Source organism: Chiloscyllium punctatum, chromosome 1, assembly GCF_047496795.1.
Source record: "Chiloscyllium punctatum isolate Juve2018m chromosome 1, sChiPun1.3, whole genome shotgun sequence".
NCBI classification, from domain to species: Eukaryota; Metazoa; Chordata; class Chondrichthyes; order Orectolobiformes; family Hemiscylliidae; genus Chiloscyllium; species Chiloscyllium punctatum.
The window spans coordinates 105,016,842-105,035,175 of record NC_092739.1 but is presented as its reverse complement, the minus strand read 5'-3'; the positions used below and the strand labels follow the sequence as shown (position 1 = coordinate 105,035,175).

General features: G+C 41.1%; 1 protein-coding gene across 9 annotated transcripts in view; it reads left to right on the top strand.

Annotated features, from left to right (window-relative positions):
- The window catches only part of LOC140478155 (protein unc-13 homolog B-like), a 566,607-nt gene that overhangs the window by 499,450 nt on the left and 48,823 nt on the right, over positions 1-18,334 (top strand). For all 9 annotated transcript variants that reach the window (XM_072571666.1, XM_072571665.1, XM_072571670.1 and 6 more), the window contains 3 exons: positions 6,549-6,637; positions 10,404-10,556; positions 13,488-13,611. In XM_072571666.1, coding sequence (XP_072427767.1) covers positions 6,549-6,637; positions 10,404-10,556; positions 13,488-13,611 — 366 coding nt within the window. The remainder of the gene's footprint in view (positions 1-6,548; positions 6,638-10,403; positions 10,557-13,487; positions 13,612-18,334) is intronic.

Here is an 18,334-nt window from a genome sequence, read left to right as displayed (position 1 = left end):
TCTTCTGTGACACTAGCTTCAAAATACACAAGTAGCAAAATTTCATTCCAATCAGCAGTAGACCATTAAATAATGACAAATTAACTGGGAAGCTAAGATATGAGCGTTAGAAAAGTGACCTATAAATATATTTCAGTATCAAGAGCAGGAAATCTGTTTTGAAATATTTTGGAAACTATTTTGAAGGTATCTACATACAGCTAACTGACTGTAATATGTTTGCCAATTGCATCAGAGAGGGGAAGTGACTTGAATTGTCATCAAGCTATTTTTCTGGGTACATTGATTCATATCCTATCACATAGTTAGTGTAGTTTAAATTCAATTAATAATTCTAAAATGTAAAACTAGTGTCAGTGGTGGGGTTCATGAAACTAGTATTGATTGTCACTATTGTGCTTTAGGTAAGGAAATTGTCTACATCTGTCTCCAATCCTTCGAAATAAAGCTGACTCTTAACTGCCCCCATAAGGTGGTTCAAGAAGGCACTCAGTTAAGGGGGATTTGGGATGTACAGAAAGACGTAGCCTTGGCTGTGACACACAAAACTAAATTAAAGAAAATGCTAAACCTGTACTAAATCTGGGATGTTAAGTTTGCAATCTTAGTCAGTTGTCAAGTGTGGCATTAGCCACTGAAATAATCCTCCCTTTCCCCTAAAGCAGCAGGGAGTGGAGCATTGAACAATGCAAAGTAAGAGAATTGGTCACATTTGCAGACAATGCTCACTCATTTTTGAACTGGAAAACAGAGCTCTCTATGTGCACATTTGTATATCTATGTACTTTAGTGCAAGCATGTTCTGCTGCTTGTTAACCTTTAATCAGCAACTAAACTTCTCCATGAACCCAGCTTTTTTCATCAGAAATATAAAAACTGTGGAGCAATTGTCTAAGTTCTTTTTGAACTGCTTCAGAAGGTGGCTGCAGCTGTATTGCAGTCAACATTCAGCCCTAACACCACCTTGTACATACCACCTCACAACTCATTCTTTAAAATTGGAAATATGTGAATATATAAATTTGTCTACATTTTATGAAATATTCCCATAATTGCTGTGCGTTTGTAACTCATTTGTGTGGCTGAAGCAGTAAGTAGTTTTTGTTAAAGTTGAAATAACGTTTGTGTGCTTGAAGCTGTGCTTTGTAATTCTATTCATGGGAACTATGTTTATTATACTTAGGATGAGACTAGCAGATTAGTAAATCAGAATACACAGTCATCCAGCATGTATATACAAGGTACAGATTCAGTCTGTTGAGTCTGCTCCACCAATCATTAAGATCACAGGTGGTCAAATTACTCCACATTCCTGCCTACTCCTGGTAATCTCTCTCACCTCCTTGCTTATCAGGAATCCATCTACATCTGCCTTAGAAATATTCAAAGATTCTGCTTCTGCCACCAAGTGGCAAATGTCTAGAATCCCAGGCTAATATCCTGGGGACATGGATTCAGATTCCACCATGACACACAGTGAAACTAGAATTGAAAGAACCCATCTCGTCTACATCCCGCACCTCTGCCCTCAGACCCCAGCCCTCCAATCGTAACAAGGACAGAACGCCCCTGGTGCTCACCTTCCACCCTATCAACCTTCATATAAACCAAATCATCCACCGACATTTCCGCCACCTCCAAACAGACCCCACCACCAGGGATATATTTCCCTCCCCACTCCTTTCACCCTTCCGCAAAGACCGTTCCCTCCGTGACTACCTGGTCAGGTCCACGCCCTCCTACAACCCACCCTCCCATCCTGGCACTTTCCCCTGCCACCGCAGGAACTGTAAAACCTGCGCCCACACCTCCTCCCTCATCTCTATCCAAGGCCCTAAAGGAGCCTTCCACATCCATCAAAGTTTTACTTGCACATCCACTAATATCATTTATTGTATCCGTTGCTCCCGATGTGGTCTCCTCTACATTGGGGAGACTGGGCGCCTCCAAGCAGAGCGCTTTAGGGAACATCTCCGGGACACCTGCACCAATCAACCACACCGGCCCGTGGCCCAACATTTCAACTCCCCCTCCCATTCTGCCGAGGACATGGAGGTCCTGGGCCTCCTTCACTGCCGCTCCCTCACCACCAGACGCCTCGAGGAAGAACGCCTCATCTTCCGCCTCGGAACACTTCAACCCCAGGGCATCAATGTGGAATTCAACAGTTTCCTCATTTCCCCTTCCCCAACCTCACCCTAGTTCGAAACTTCCAGCTCAGTACTGTCCCCATGACTTGTCTGTACTTGTCCTACCTGCCTATCTCCTTTTCCACCTATCCACTCCACCCTCTCCTCCTTGACCTATCACCTTCATCCCCTCCCCCACTCACCCATTGTACTCTATGCTACTTTCTCCCCACCCCCACCCTCCTCTAGCTTAACTCTCCACCCTTCAGGCTCTCTGCCTTTATTCCTGATGAAGGGCTTTTGCCCGAAATGTCGATTTCGAAGCTCCTTGGATGCTGCCTGAACTGCTGTGCTCTTCCAGCACCACTAATCCAGAATCTGGTTTCCAGCATCTGCAGTCATTGTTTTTACCTCTAGAATTGAAGGAAATCTAGAATAATAAGCTAAATTAGAGGCAACCATATGACGACAATTGATCATGACAGAAACCCATCTGGTTCACTAATGTTCTTTAAGGAAGGAAATCTGCCATCTTTGACTGATCTGGCCTGTATGTAACATCAAACCCACAGAATATGGTTGTAGATGAATTGTTCTGTTAAGGATAGACCCTAACCAGCGATGCTTACATCCTATGTACAAATAAAACAAAAACCTTGTGAAAAAAACATAGAAACAAGATACTATCCTTTAAGCCTGCTCCATCATTCAATAAAATTATGTCTGAAATATAATCAATATACTGCAGATGTTGGAAATCAAAGTAGAAAATTCTTGAGAAAGTCAGCATGAAGAAGAGTCATATCAGACTCAAAACGTCAACTCTGTTTCTGTCACCAAAAAGGCTGCCATTCCTGTTGTTTCTGATTGATCTTATCATGATCTCAACTCCACCGTTTTATGTTTACCTCCAAGAAACCTTGTCCATCAAAAATGTGACTGCACTTTCAATGAATTTAAAAGGGCAAGGTTCCACCACCATCTGGGGAAGGAAACTCTACACTCTAATAATTTCTTTTCATCTGTCATAAAAGGGAGACCTGATTTAATAGCAATCTACAGCACAAAAAAAAGCCTTTTGTCCTATTGCATCCACACCAGGCAAAAATAATCACCCAACTATTGTAAACTCATTTTCCGGCACTTGGCCCTTGTATGCCTTTGCAATTCTCCAGAATTTTCTACTTTGATTTCCAACATCTGCAGTATATTGATTTTATTTCAGACATGATTTTATTGAATGATGGAGCAGGCTTAAAGGATAGTATCTTGTTTCTATGTTTTTTTCACGAGGCTTTTGTTTTGTTTGTACATAGGATGTAATATTCTTTTGATGTTATGAGAGTTTCTGCCGCGATTACTCTTACAGGCAGAGTTCCAGATTCCCACTACTCGCCGGGTGAAAATGTTCTTTTTCACATTTCCTCTAAACCTTCTGCCCCTTACAATAAATCTGTGCACCACCCCCACCCCCACCCCCACCCCCACCTAGTCATTGATCTGTCCATCAAGAGAAAAGGTTTCATGGGTGATGTCCCCTTGTTTTAGTCAACTCCACAAATATTATCTGTAAATCTAATTAATCATTAAAATGTAATCTTAAAGGCTTAAAATGTTTAGCCTGTTGAGGCAGCAATGGTTTTCTAGAATGATGAAATGTTTTGCTTCACTGTGTTTCAGCCTGCCCTGCTGAAGCTCTTTGTCACCTCCTTACTCATTTATTCCAGTGCACCTCGAGGCAGTCTCCTGTTTCACATACCCTATCATTCAACCAGATGATAGTCTGGGAATTCGAGTTTGTATTGTACAATGGCCAGTTTGAACCAAAAATATGGGCAATTAAAAGTCCAATGGTGACCAAGAAACCATTGTCAATTGTTGTAAGAACCTATCGGGTTCATTTGTGTTCAAAAAAGCTTTGAAACCAGTCAGCTCTTGGCACTAAAATGTGAATGACAAATTGGCCCTGTCAGCACTCATTAAGGGGTCATCCTCACTGATACCTCGTGCTTTGTGCCAAAATTGGGAGAGCTGTTTCACAGACTAGTCAAGAAACAGCCTCTCATAGTCACACCGACAGAATGCTATCTTACAGACGAAAACCCAGTAACCATCATCATCAGCCCGAGGTATGTCCTGTACCACTAGCAAGACCTACCCAGAAGAGCTGATGGCATAGTGGTATACAGTCAGGAAAGATTTGCCATGTAAGTCCTCAACATGACTTCAGACCCCACAAAGTTTTGTGGCATTGTGTCAAGCATAGACATGTAAACCTCCTGCTGATTGCCACCTACTGCCTACCCTCATATGATGAGTCAGTTATCGACTATGTTGAACACTGCTTAAATGGAAGCACTAAGAGTGACAAGGTTGCAGAATGCGCTCTGGGTGGGAAATTTCACTGTCCATCATCAAGAGTAGCACAGCACTGATGATCAAGCTGTTCCAATCTAAAGGACGTAATTCTGAGATTGGGTTTGCAGCAAGTATTGAGTGAACCAACAAGGGAGAAAAGCAAACCTCACTTCAGTCTCCCCTATCTGCCTGCTGAGGACGTACCTAATGATAATAGTATCAGGTTGGAGTGACCACCACAGACTTTGTGGGCATGAACTTCTATCTTCACATTGAGGCTACCCCCATCATGTTGTGTGGTACTACCCCTAAATCGGACAGACCTTGAACAGATCTAGCAACTCGAGACTGGGCATCTGTAGGCCATTAGCAGTAGCAGCAGCAGCCGAGTCGTACTCCCCGCAATCAGCAACCTCATGGCCTGGCAGATCCTTACTTTAGCTGAAAAATGTGTTGCTGGAAAAGCGCAGCAGGTCAGGCAGCATCCAAGGAACAGGAGAATCGACGTTTTGGACATAAGCCCTTCTTCTTACTTTACCATTACTGTCAAACCAGGGGTCAGCCCTGGTACAGTGAAGGGGGTGGGAGGACCTAAAAACGAGATGTCATCACACCCTAAACCAAGCTGTTCCAAATCCGCTAAAGCACTGACATTTACCTGATAATGTTGACTATTTTCAAGCTATGTCTTATACACAAAAAGCATGAGAAATCCAATCCAGCCAGTTACAGCCCCATTAATCTATTCTTAACCATCAGTAAAATGTTATCAAACAACACTTTCTTCGCAATAATTTGTTCACTGATGTGCAATTTGAGTTCTGCCAAGGTCACTCAGCTGCTCATACAGCAGTAGTTCAAGCTTGGACATAAAAAGATGAATTCCAGAGGGTGAGCTGAGATTGGCTGCCCTTAATTTCAAAGCTGCATTTGACTGAGTGTGCCATCAAGGAGACCTCACAAAGCAGGAGTCAGTGGGAATCAGGAGAAGAAAAACCATGGAGCAATCTTGAAGGGCTAAATCACCTTCACCTGTTCTTACCCTTATTAATTGATGACTTCATGGTCATTGTAAAAGTCACCTGTATATTGTGGAGCTGCAACAAAGGCATTAAATAGCAGTGAAGCAATTTGAACTGTAAAAGCTACTAGCACACTTACACATGACATGTTCAATCATCTTGATCAAAATTAAGAGATAGCGTTACAATGTTTGCAGTAGAAGATTGATTATTCAGAGATGGGTCTTTGAGTAGCATTGCTGACAGCAATTATGAAAGGATGAGAGGTGAAACTCTGGATACAGAACAGAATTAACATTGTTAGCTAGCATTAGGAACAGCACAAAATGTTGAGTCGTCAGTAATTAGGTGGGGAAAGAACAAAATGGTTTGGAGGTCAGTTTCTGAGAGGGATGAATTCCTAGAGGGCATTGCAGTTTTTTTGGGAGCGGGAGCGGGAGCGGGAGCGGGAGCGGGGGCGGGGGCGGGGGTGGGGATGAGATGGAATAGAACCTAGAGGGGAAAAAAGGAAACATGGCAGAGATAATAGAAGGTGGAGGTGGGAGGATCGCATATGGCTGGGAAGAATTATGTAGCTTGGCCAGGAGAGTGTTTAGTTTGGATAAGATATTGAAAATATCCATGGATATGGAGGGAATAATTGATTATAAATACAAGAGGTAAAAATTTAGACATCATAGGTGAATGGAAGTAATCCTACAATATTTCAATGTCAGTGAGGCAAGTTAGGGAGCATTTCTGCCCTCACTTCTGCTTTTACCTTTTCATTTTACTCTGTAATTTTTTTTCTTTTCTTCCCTCACTCTCTAGTTCTGTCTCCTATCTTGTTGAACTCTCACTCTCACTCTCACTCTCTCTCTCTCTTTCACTCTCTCTCTCTCCCTCTCCCCTGTTGCTTCGTTGTCATTGCAGATGCCTGCCCCTCTCCTCCAAATGGGACGCTTTGGTATCTAGATTCCATTCAGAAAGAAATACTGTGGTATATTTAGGGATGTATTGTTATAAGTATTGAAACTGACATAATATCTATCTTTAATAGCTGGATTCTGAGGCAAGTGACAGTTTAAAAGATCTACAAGTGAAACTTAATAATGTTCTCGATGATCTCAGCGATGTTTTTGGTGTTAGGTAGGTAATTTGTTTTTTACATTTATCTGTATTATAAAGATTGATACGCCATCAAATTTCCAAAGTTAATTCAATAGTCCTAGGATCATAAAATCATTGGGAGATGGTATTCTTAAAACAATTGCATAACTAGATTGTGTGTATTTTTGGAGCTTGGATTTATATTCTGTTCAATTAGTTGCCTGCATTTGGACATAACAAATGGTTTTAGCAACCCACATGTGCAAGGGAGCGAGCAAGTCATCATTTTTCTTTTGATCAGTATAATTCCTACTGAAAAAAATGTGAACCACAAGTGAGGGCTGGACCAGACTGAGCTGTGACAGTCCCTTCAGCAGAATAACCCAGTGTCACTGTGTAAACTTTTAGATGAGTTTTAGCAATTTAATAGTTAAATGTCTTAAATTTCAATCCAGCAAGAAGTTGTTTGATTTCAATACAGGAAAGATGAACAATTCATTTAAAAAAAAAGAGAAAGCAATTGAAGTGATATGATTTTAAATTTCAAAGTACAGGTATTTATTTTTTCTGAGTTTTCAATGTAACCTCTTCCAGTGTCAACAGAAAAATGGATTTCACTTTATTTGCCTTTTTAACTGTATGTATATGTGAGAAGTGCTTAAAAAGGACATTTTGTCACAGTATTTCATCTTGCAATCACAAGGTCAATTTGCAAGAAGTTAAAAATCACACAAAACCAGGTTATAGTCCAACAAGTTTAATTGGAATCACTAGCTCTCAATGCCATGTTGTGTGATTTTTAACTTTATCCATTCCAGTCCAACACCAGCACCTCCAAATCATGAATTTCCAAGAAATACCAATGGAAATCAAAAATCGAAGCTCGGGTGAGCTGTTCAGTCCATCGAGTCTGCTCTCTCGTTCAGCATGATCATGGCTGATCCTCTGTCACAACGCCATATTCCCACTCTCTCCCCTCTTGTTACCTTTAACCTCTAGACAGCAATTTTTAAATATGTTAAGTGACTTGGCCTCCACAGGCTTCTATGGTAGAAAATTCCACAGGTTTGTTCTCCTCGAAGTGAAGAAATTTCATGTCATCTCAGTCCAGATTGGCTTATTGTGTATCCTGAGACCACACTCCCATGTTTTGAACCCCATGGCCAGGGGAAACAAATCATACCTCCATCTAGTCTGTCCAGCCCTGTCAGAATTTTACACTTCTCAATGAGTATCCCTCTCATTCTTGTAAACTCCAGTTAATACACACCAAGGCAACCCAATCTCTTCTCATGTGATGAATCTGCCATCCTAGAAATTAGTGTGGTGTACATTTACTGAACTTCCTCCATGGCAAGTATATCTTTTCTGAGATAAGGAATCCAAACCTGCACACAGCACTGCGGGTATTGTTTCACCAAGGACCTGTAAAACTACAGTAAGACTTCCTTGATACTTTCATCAAATCTTCTTGCAATAAAGGTCAATTTACTCCATGCTGACGTAAATGCCTACTGCATATGCATTGGCAAAAGTGAGGACTACAGATGCTGGAGATCAGAGTCTAGATTAGTGCTGGAAAAGCACAGCAGGTCAGGCAGCAGCCGAGAGCAGGAAAATTGATGTTTCGGGCAGGAGCCTTTCATAAGGAATGAAGGGCTCCTGCCCTTCCTGATATAGGGTTCCTGCCTGAAACATCGATTTTCCTGCTCCTCGGATGCTGCCTGACCTGCTGTGCTTTTCCATCACCACTCTAATCTTGACTACTGCACGTGCATGCTTACTTTCAGTGATTAGCATAGAAGGACACCCCAGGCTCGAAGGATTTATCAGCTTTCTGTCCCCTTAACTTCTCCAGCATTACTATTTTTTTCCACTGATACTAATCTCCATGGACTTCCTTCTTTCCAGCAGATCCTTACTTATGTAACATTTCTTGAAGTTATTTGTGTCATATTCTATGAAGACAGAACTAAAGTAATTGTTTAGTTGCTCTGCCATTTCCTTATTCTCCATTATCAATTTTACCATTTCAGATTGTAAGAAGCCTACGTTATCTTTTAAAAAAAATTTCTTTTTATAAAGTTGTAGAAGGTCACACAATCTGCTTTATCTTTCCCTTCAAAATTAATCTTATACTGTACTTTTTCCCTTCTTAATGAACCTGTTGATCCTTCTTTGCTGAATTTTAACTGTTCTCAGGCTTGCTGCTTTTTCTAGCAACTTTATAATACTCCCCTTTGGATCTAACACAATCATTAATTTCTTTTTTTAGCTACGGTTGGGCCACTTTTCCTGTTAGGTTTTTCTCCCATAAGGCATGTGAACAGTTGCAATGCATGCAATTGTTCCTTAAACAATAGTCATTGCTTTGCCATTGTCATACCTTTCAGTTATTCAAACTATCACAGCCAGCTCGTCGCTCAATCTTCAAAACTTTAGTGGAAACAAACCTAACCTGTACAACCTCTCCTCATAAGAGAACCTGTTTATTCCAGGTATTAATCTAGTAAACCTCCTCTGAATGGCCCTCAATATACTTAAATTCTTCCTTAAATAAGGAGATGAGGTATGGTCTCACCTATGTTCAGCTGAAGGATAATATTCTTACTTTTATGTTCAGTTCTTCTCATAATGAAGGATAGCATTGCATTAGATTTCCTGGTTGCATACTTAGTTGCATGTTAACTTTCTGTGACTTATCCACTCAAACACCTAAATCCCTTCACACCTTACAATTCTGCTATTATTCGCCATTTAAATTATATTCTACTTTTTCATTCTTTTCACATTTCATTCATTTTTCAATGGGCTACCAGAGACCTGGGTTCGATTCCAGCCTTTGTGAAGTTTGGGCATTGTCCCCATGTCTACACGGGTTTCCACAACGTGCCCCAGTTTCTTCCTACATTCTGAAGATGTGCAGGTTAGGTTGATTGGCCATGCTAAGTTATCCTATGGTGTCCAGGGGTCTGCAGGCTAGGTAGATTAACAATGGTAGATGTGGGATAATGGGGATAGGCTCTTTGGAGGGTTGGTGCAGACTTGACGGGCTGAACAGCGACTTTCTACACTGTAGGAATTCTGTAATTCAAAGCAAACCGCTCCACATTCATTCATGTTGAAGTACGTTATGATGACTGATGAACATATGAAACAGGAGGAAAAATTCTTGAGCCTAATCCTTCATTCAGTCAGATTATAGCTGATGTGTTTATGGTTGGAATTCCACATTCCCATCTATACCTGATAACAGACAGCTGACTGCTAACCTTTATTGAACCAGAAACATTGACTGACTCTGGTCAAGGCATTGCCCTGAGAATTGGACAAGAGAATGTAACCTCCTTTGTTGAGATGAAACATACACAGTATATCCATTTTTTTCTCTGTCAACCAGGCAGCACTTTACTCCCATACGGTATAAATATTGTTTCCCTTCTCATTGCTATTCTTGCAAATAGTCATGTAATATATGAAATGGTTCCACAGAGACTGGTATTCCGCCACCAAGTCACCTTTTATTTGGAGAGTCCTTGACACTAATCCAGCTTCATCAGAGCCAACTCTGAGTGAATAGGAGAGCTGACACTCCTGTTCTTATCCATCACCGAGGGCTCCTTTATTGGATCAAGTTGACAGCCCCAGTCAGGGAATTCATATTCTGTGAGGTCCACTTGACGTGACTTTGTTACAATCACTACAGTGTACATCTTTTAAAAATTTCAACTGAGTGTATTTTTTTTGACATGGGGACATTTTCTTATTCTGAAATTGTGTTGATATTAACTTTTGCAATTTGTAGTTTCCAGCCTCGCCTTGATGAGTGTGTAAAACAGATGGGAGATATCCTCAGCCAGGTCAAAGGGACTGGGAATGTGCCTGCTACTGCTCGCAATAGTGTGGCTCAGGATGCTGATAATGTGCTCGGACCATTAATGGACTTCTTGGATGGCAAGTGAGTCTTGAGACAGAAAAGCCAGTGAGTTATAATAGAATGTATGAGGCATTTTGGAGTAGCAACTACAAATTTCATTAAAAAGTGTACATTTCAAGTTTCTGGTTGTAGTTTTAACAAACAGTTATTGTAGAGATTATTTTCTACTCATGCTACTCCAATACTGGACTATTAGTGGAAAATTAACTTGACAATAACAAAAGAAACCCCTGTGCCATCCCTAACAGTCCTGCCTTCCTGTTATTCAGTTGTCCTATTTAACCTCTTTCTTAATTGCCTTTATTTGCTGCGTGTTATATTACTAGATGTTATGCATTTCTTAAAATATAAACCGAGAAATTAGCTGACTGTTTGGTCCATGTTACCACAGTTGTTAATTTGGCAGGTGTGGAAACTCTTCCTTTTTGGAAGCTGATTAATGACAGTTTATAAATTTTTTACATAGAATTTTAAAAATAATTCCTGAGTTGCTCCTAATTTCTGAAGGTAATTGAATGAAGTTAAAATGATACTTATCCAAGATTATTCACTTTGTGCTTTCCAAAGATGATTATTTCATAATCAAAAAAGGGTGAACACTATCTTATACATTTGTTACACATAGAGTTTTTATAGAATGGAAACAGGCTCTTTAGTCCATCATGTCCTTGCCAGTCATCAAGCATCAGTCTATTTTAATCCTAAATTCCAGCACTTCGCCTGTATACTTCTATCTGATAACAGTTTTTCAGTGTCTTGAAGGTTCCTATCTCTACCACCTCTCTTAGGCACTAAGTTGCAGATAGCCACAGCCCTTTGTTTGAAAATAATAGTTTCCTTAAATCCCCTCTAAAGCTCCTATTTCTCCCTTCAACTGTTCCTCCTAGTTATTGGCCCTCTACTAAGTGGAAACATTTCTTCCTTTAGGGTGTAGGTTTGCTCGCTGAGCTGTAGGTTTGATATCCAGACGTTTCATTACCTGGCTAGGTAACATCATCAGTGGCGACCTCCAAGTGAAGCGAAGCTGTTGTTTGCTGCTTTCTATTTATATGTTTGTCATGGATGGGGTTCTTGGGGTTTGTGGTGATGTCATTTCCTGTATGTTTTCTGAGGGGTTGATAGGTGGTATCTAGATCTATGTGTTTGTTTATGGCGTTGTGGTTGGAGTGCCAGGTCTCTAGGAATTCTCTAGCATGTCTTTGCTTAGCCTGTCCCAGGATAGATGTGTTGTCCCAGTCGAAATGGTGGGTTTTTTTTCATCTGTGTGTAGGGCTACAAGGGAGAGAGGGTCGTGTCTTTTTGTGGCTAGCTGGTGTTCGTGTATCCTGGTGGCTAACTTTCTTCCTGTTGGTCCTACGTAGTGTTTGTGGCAGTCTTTGCATGGAATTTTGTAGATGGCGTTGGTTTTGTTCATGGGTTGTACTGGGTCTTTTAAGTCTGTTAGTTTTTGTTTGAGAGTGTTGGTGGGTTTGTGTGCTACTAGCATTCCCAGGGGTCTTAGTAGTTTTTGTCATCACAAAACGAAACAAGATAGAAGAGACATTTAATATCATCAACAACACCCTCACAGGCATAAAGTTCACCAAGGAGGAAGAAACCGACAACAAACTCACATTCCTGGACGTCACAGTCGAAAGAAAGGACAACGGAGAACTACAAACCTGCGTATACAGAAAACCGATAAACACTGACCAAATACTTAACTACACCAGCAACCATCCCAACACACACAAACGAAGCTGTATCAGAACGCTATTCCAACGAGCCACCACACACTGCAGCACAGACGAACTTCAGAAAACAGAGGAGAACCACCTATACAATGTATTCAAGAAGAACGGATACTCAAAAAATATAGTCCGCAGATTCCTCAGGAACAAACCACAACAAGCAGACCTAACACAGCCAGAAACCGTAACCACCTTACCATACATCAAAGAAGTCTCAGAAATGACAGCGAGACTACTAAGACCCCTCGAAATCCTTGTAGCACACAAACCCACCAACACTCTCAAACAAAAACTAACAAACTTAAAAGACCCAGTACAACCCATGGACAAAACCAACGTCATCCACAAAATTCCATGCAAAGACTGCCACAAACACTACATAGGACAAACAGGAAGAAAGTTAGCCACCAGGATACACGAACACCAGCTAGCCACAAAAAGACATGACCCTCTCTCCCTCGTAGCCCTACACATGGATGAAAAAAAACCATCATTTCGACTGGGACAACACATCTATCCTGGGACAGGCTAAGCAAAGGCATGCCAGAGAATTTCTAGAGGCCTGGCACTCCAACCACAACATAAACAAACATGTAGATCTAGATGCCATCTATCAACCCCTCAGAAAATGAACAGGAAATGACATCACCACAAACCCCAGGAACCCCATCCAGAACAAACATATAAATAGAAAGCAGGAGACAACAGCTTCGCTTCACTTGGAGGTCGCCACTGATGATGTTACTTCGCCAGGTAATGGAATGTCTGGATATCAAACCTACAGCTCAGCGAGCATACCTATACCCTAAACCTCAACCTGAGCTACAAACCTTCACAAACCTTGCAAAAACATTTCTTCCTATTTGCCCCATCTGTGCTTCTCAGAAATTTGTATACCTCAATCTGATTCTTCACCCTAATCTTCGCCTTCTCACCCTCAAAGTACCTAGTTAGTCTCGGATAGCTGAATTACTCCAGTGCAATGAACATCCTGGTGAATCTCTTCAGTACATTCACCAGCTTTCCTTTATCCAAGTTGTTTCTTTGAAGAAATAAAATAAATTACTTAATTTTCCTTTGAGAAAACCAAAAAATGAAAATATTTGACAATACATATTCTAGATTCAAATATCCTAAATATTCTGTCTGAATTAAACAGCATTGCTGAGTAACAAAAAGTAGCCAACTGAAACAAGGTTATTTGCCTTTATTTAATTTGCAGTCTGACATTGTTTGCAAAAGTCTGTGAAAAGACAGTGTTGAAACGGGTTCTCAAGGAACTGTGGAAAATTGTGGTGAACACAATAGAAAGGACTATTGTGCTGCCTCCTCTCACTGATCAATCGGTAAGTAACCAAAATATGGCTGATATTTTTACAAGGGGTTATAATGGTTTCAATGTGAAACTTCAGTGTTATGCATGTGTAAAACTATACAGAGTTACATATAGAGTGTTTATGCTCCACTTGAGTCTCCTCCATCCTTCCTCACAGAAAATAGTACATAACTTTCTATTCCCTTCTCTTTCATATGCTTATTACAAACTCCCCTTAAAAGATCTTTATACCATATACCTAATCTGTGCTGTGGTTGCAAGTTCCACATTCCTGAATCTTGTATTCTATATTACAAACAACTGTCGGCTTGTTTTGTTTATGTACAGAATATTAGTGTGTAGGCAGTGTAGTCATGTTAGTGTTTTGGACCCTTCGACAATTCAACAGCACCGAGGCATTTTTGTAACAGAAAATGGATAGCTTATGTTTCAAGCAGTTTAAATCAATACTATATTATATTATGTGCTGTTTGTGTGCCAACTCAATGAGCTTTGATGAGTCCAATTAATCTATTTTTCATAATTTTTGTTATTAAACAAATCTTTCCTAAAAATCGCCAGTATAATTTTCAGTATGTTTTATAAATAATATTTTTGATAATTGTTTCTATTTTTTAAATAAGGGAGAAGTGCTCACTTTATTCAATTGTTTAATAAACATATTACCAATGGCTCTAGTTTTAACTGTGCATTGGTCATGGTAGCCTGTATAATCGAACCATGTTAGTGTCCTTGAATAAATAGATGTTTAGTGGAATACATCGCAAAACATTTCTCTAATATATAATCTTTTCATGCTTTATATTTTGCTGACCATGCTTCATGTAACATCCTGTTTGCAAATTTGCCTACCACCTTTGATGCTCTGGTCACCAATAAAATCATTATTTTCTTTTACCCTGGCCATTCCCCTCATTTGGCTGTCATCTCCACTGCTGTAATTCCAAAGCATGCAGACACAGCAGGATATAGTGAATAGTAATGAACCACTAGTTTTTAGCCATTACTGCAAGATCTATTTGGAAAATGTAAAATGACACCAAAGCTGTTCATTACTCCAGGATCATTCTGCAATGCAAATATAACTCCAGCTTTTTTTTTCAGCACTGATGATTGTTTTGTAAAACCCCTCCACATTAACCTCCATCAATAAGACTGATAACCTTAGAGAGTTATTGTCACAAAATTGAAGCAAGCAGTTTCTGTGGCAGCCCTCCCTTCCGATAATGCTTCAGGGAAAGGCTCCTCCCTGCCCTAGCCTTAATCACTCATCTTTCTCTAGATCTTCTTTCTCTTCTCATGCCCTCTTCAAGCTCAACTTGTCTGCGAGGTGCATGTCTTACTCTTTGTAGTGATTCTAACAAGATCAGCTAGCTTGGGCTTAGATCATGTTTTGGGCTAGTGAATTCTTATGGAAAGTTCGTACATAAACTGGTGTCCATCCAGGCACCTTTGCATCAAGTCCTAAAAAAGGATCAGCCTTGGAAATAGCTGCATCAACAAGTCCTAGCTTTCAGTGGCGTAAAAAAGCAGCTATCAATCTCGAAGGCGTTCGCACATTATGATCCCAAGCAAGGTCTGGTGCTGATATGTGATGTCTCCCTTTATGGCATCAGAGTGGTATGAGCTCATAGCTGGCCCAATGAAGAGGAATGCCTAATAGTGTATGCATCTAGGACTTTGACTAATGCAGAGCGTGAAATGTTCAGATAGAGAAAGAAGGTTTGGCAGTCCTATTTGGAGTCAGAAAGTTCCATCTATACCTTCGTGGTCGAAAATTTGTGATGATTACAGACCAGAAACCCCTACTTGGTCTGCTTCAATAAGGCAATGCCACCCATCGCTTTGGGCCACATTCAGCAGTGGTTTCTAATACTAAGTGCTTATAAATATAAGTTGAAACACTGGGAGGCCAGGTAGCAAATGAACCTTGAACCGTCTCCGCTGGCTGATGCACCACTGGTGGTGCCGCCACGGGATTGATTTTAAATGTTTTGAACATCCTTCTGATCACTATTGACAATATCAGACTGTGGACCCAAAATGACTCCACCCTGTTAAAAACAGCCAGTGGTGATGGGGAAACAAAAAAATAATTACAATCAGAACCTCTTTGCACCCAATGAGGCAGATCACTGTACAAAATGGCACTTTATTTATGGGAAGCAAAAATGATTATTCCGAGCAAACATCGTCGTCAGATACTGTACTCCATCAGGGTCATTCAGGGGTGTCCGAAATGAAGATGTTGGCGAGAATTTAGATCTGGTAGTCAGGATTGGATGCGGACATAGCCGTATTGGTGGGGCAGTGCCCAGAGTGCCAATAAGGACATAAAGTACAACCAGCAGCTCCCCCCACACTTGTGGGAATGACTAGGAAAACCCTGGATTCTGTTTCACTTCAACAGTGCCAGCTCTTTCATGGGCTCACTGTTTGTAGTCATTGTGGATGTCCACCGAAAGTGATTGAACGTTCATAGAGTTCAATCATCAAACACAGGGCCAACATAGAACAGCTGTGAGCATCTTGTTCACTACATAGGTTCCCGGATGTGTTGGTCACAGACAACAGGCCATCATCTATCTGCAGGGAATTTGAGTATTTTCTAAAGTTGAATGATGTTCGGCACATAAAGACAGCTCCGTACCATCCATTGTCCAATGGTCTGGCAGAATGAGCAGTCCAAATTTTGAAGACAGGCTTGAAGAAGTAGTCTGTAGCTTTACTTGATACTAAACTGTCCTGGTTCCTATTTGATTAATGGACCACATTGTCATGCAACTGCAGAGATTGCTCTAGCAGAGTTGCTAACAAAGAGAAGACTCTGATCTTACCGGACCTGGGGGTGGAGGGTGAAACGGCATCAGGAACGCAAATTCTGGATACAAGACTCGTCTAAATGAGAAAGATAGTTTACTTCAGGGGATGAAGATTGGTGCCAAAACCATGGAATTGGCCCTGCATGGATAAGAGGCATAGTTGATATGAGGTCAGGTCCCATGATGTATAAAGTTTGGGTAAGTGAGGCAGTTCTAAAGAAGTATGTGGACCATATGAAAGCTGCAAAACATACCCGGCCCCTCAGAATAGCCAGAAAGGCTGTCAGAACCCATGAGTTCTCCCTCTTTGTCTCGCAAGGAAGAAACCTCTGAATCTGCGATAGACATGGAGGATGTTGCAGCCTCGATGCCTTCATTACCTTCAGGTTTATAAAATCATGAGGGGCAGGGTTAGGGTAAATAGCAAAGGTATTTTTCCTCACGATAGCCAAGTCCAAAACGAGAGCATGTAGGTTTAGGGTGAGAGGGGAAAGATTTAAAAGGGAACTAAGGGCAGCTTTTCACACAGAAAGTGATGCATGTATAGAATGAGCTGCCGGAGGAAGTGTTGGAGGTGAGTATAATTATGAAATTTAATGGCATCTGGATTGGTACTTGAATAGGAACGGATTAGAGGGCAATGGGCTAAATGCTGGCAAATGGGTCTAAATTATTTAAGCATATGTGGTTGGCTTGGACAGGTTGGACAAAAAGGTCTGTTTCTGTGCTGTAGACTCTACGATTCTAAGAGGATGAATTTCTTCTGAAATAAGCAAGAGGTAAGTAAGATCTGGCACATCCCATGCCTGAGGCTGAGATAGAGGAACCAGATGCAAACACGACCCATGAGATGCTCCAAGACAAAGAACAGGCCTACGTCCCCATACCGAGAGGGTTGGGATGTAATGTTTGTAACAAGGTCAGCCAGGTGGACCTAATAGAATATGAGTTCCCTGATTGGAGCTGTTAACTTGGTCCAGTCAGGGAGTCCTGGCTGACAGACAGAAATAGGAGCATCAGAGGTTCTGTTCATTCCTGAGAGCTGGATATGAGAAAGCCAGACCAGTGTCAAGTAGTATATACATGGAAATAAAAGAGGAGTTGCTGACAGAGTACCGGCTTCTGTGGCGTTTCATCACAGTTTCGACGATAGAAAAACTGTGTAATCTTTTTTTCAAGACATGGACTCCTGAAAGTGTTGGTCACAGATAATTGACCATCATTTCCCAGCAGGAGTTTGAAGATTTCCTAAAGTTGAATGGGATTCAACATGTAAAGATAGCTCCATACCACCCATTATTCATTGGCCTGGCAGGAAGAGCTATCCAAACTTTGAAATCTACCTTGAAGCCTCACTAGATTCCAAGCTGTCACAATTCTTATTTGATCATAGGACCAGCCCAATGCAACTACAGCTATAGCACCGGCAGAGTTGCTAATGGATGGAAGACTCTGACCAGGTTAAGTCTGATCTTCCTGGACATGGTGGGGAGAGTGTAATGGCATCGGGATTGTCAATGCCAGATACAAGACTCCTCCAAGCAAGAGGGGCATTTTGGTACAGGGGATGAAGTTTGGTGCAAAAGTCACAGAAATGGCCCTGTATTGTCGACATGAGGTCAGGACCAGTGCAACGGTCCTGAACAAGTATGGACCAAATGAAAGTCACAAATTCACAAACTGTGTGGGAGAAAATGTGCTCTGCCCTTGGTAAAGTTAGAAATGCTGCCGGAACCCATGGGTTCACCCTCTCTGTTTAATTCAGATAAATGCGAGGTGCTGCATTTTGGGCAAGCAAATCTTAGCAGGGCTTCTACACTTAATGGTAAGATCCTAGGGAGTGTTGCTGAGCAAAGAGACCTTGGAGTGCAGGTTCATAGCTCCTTGAAAGTGAAGTCGCAGGTAGATAGG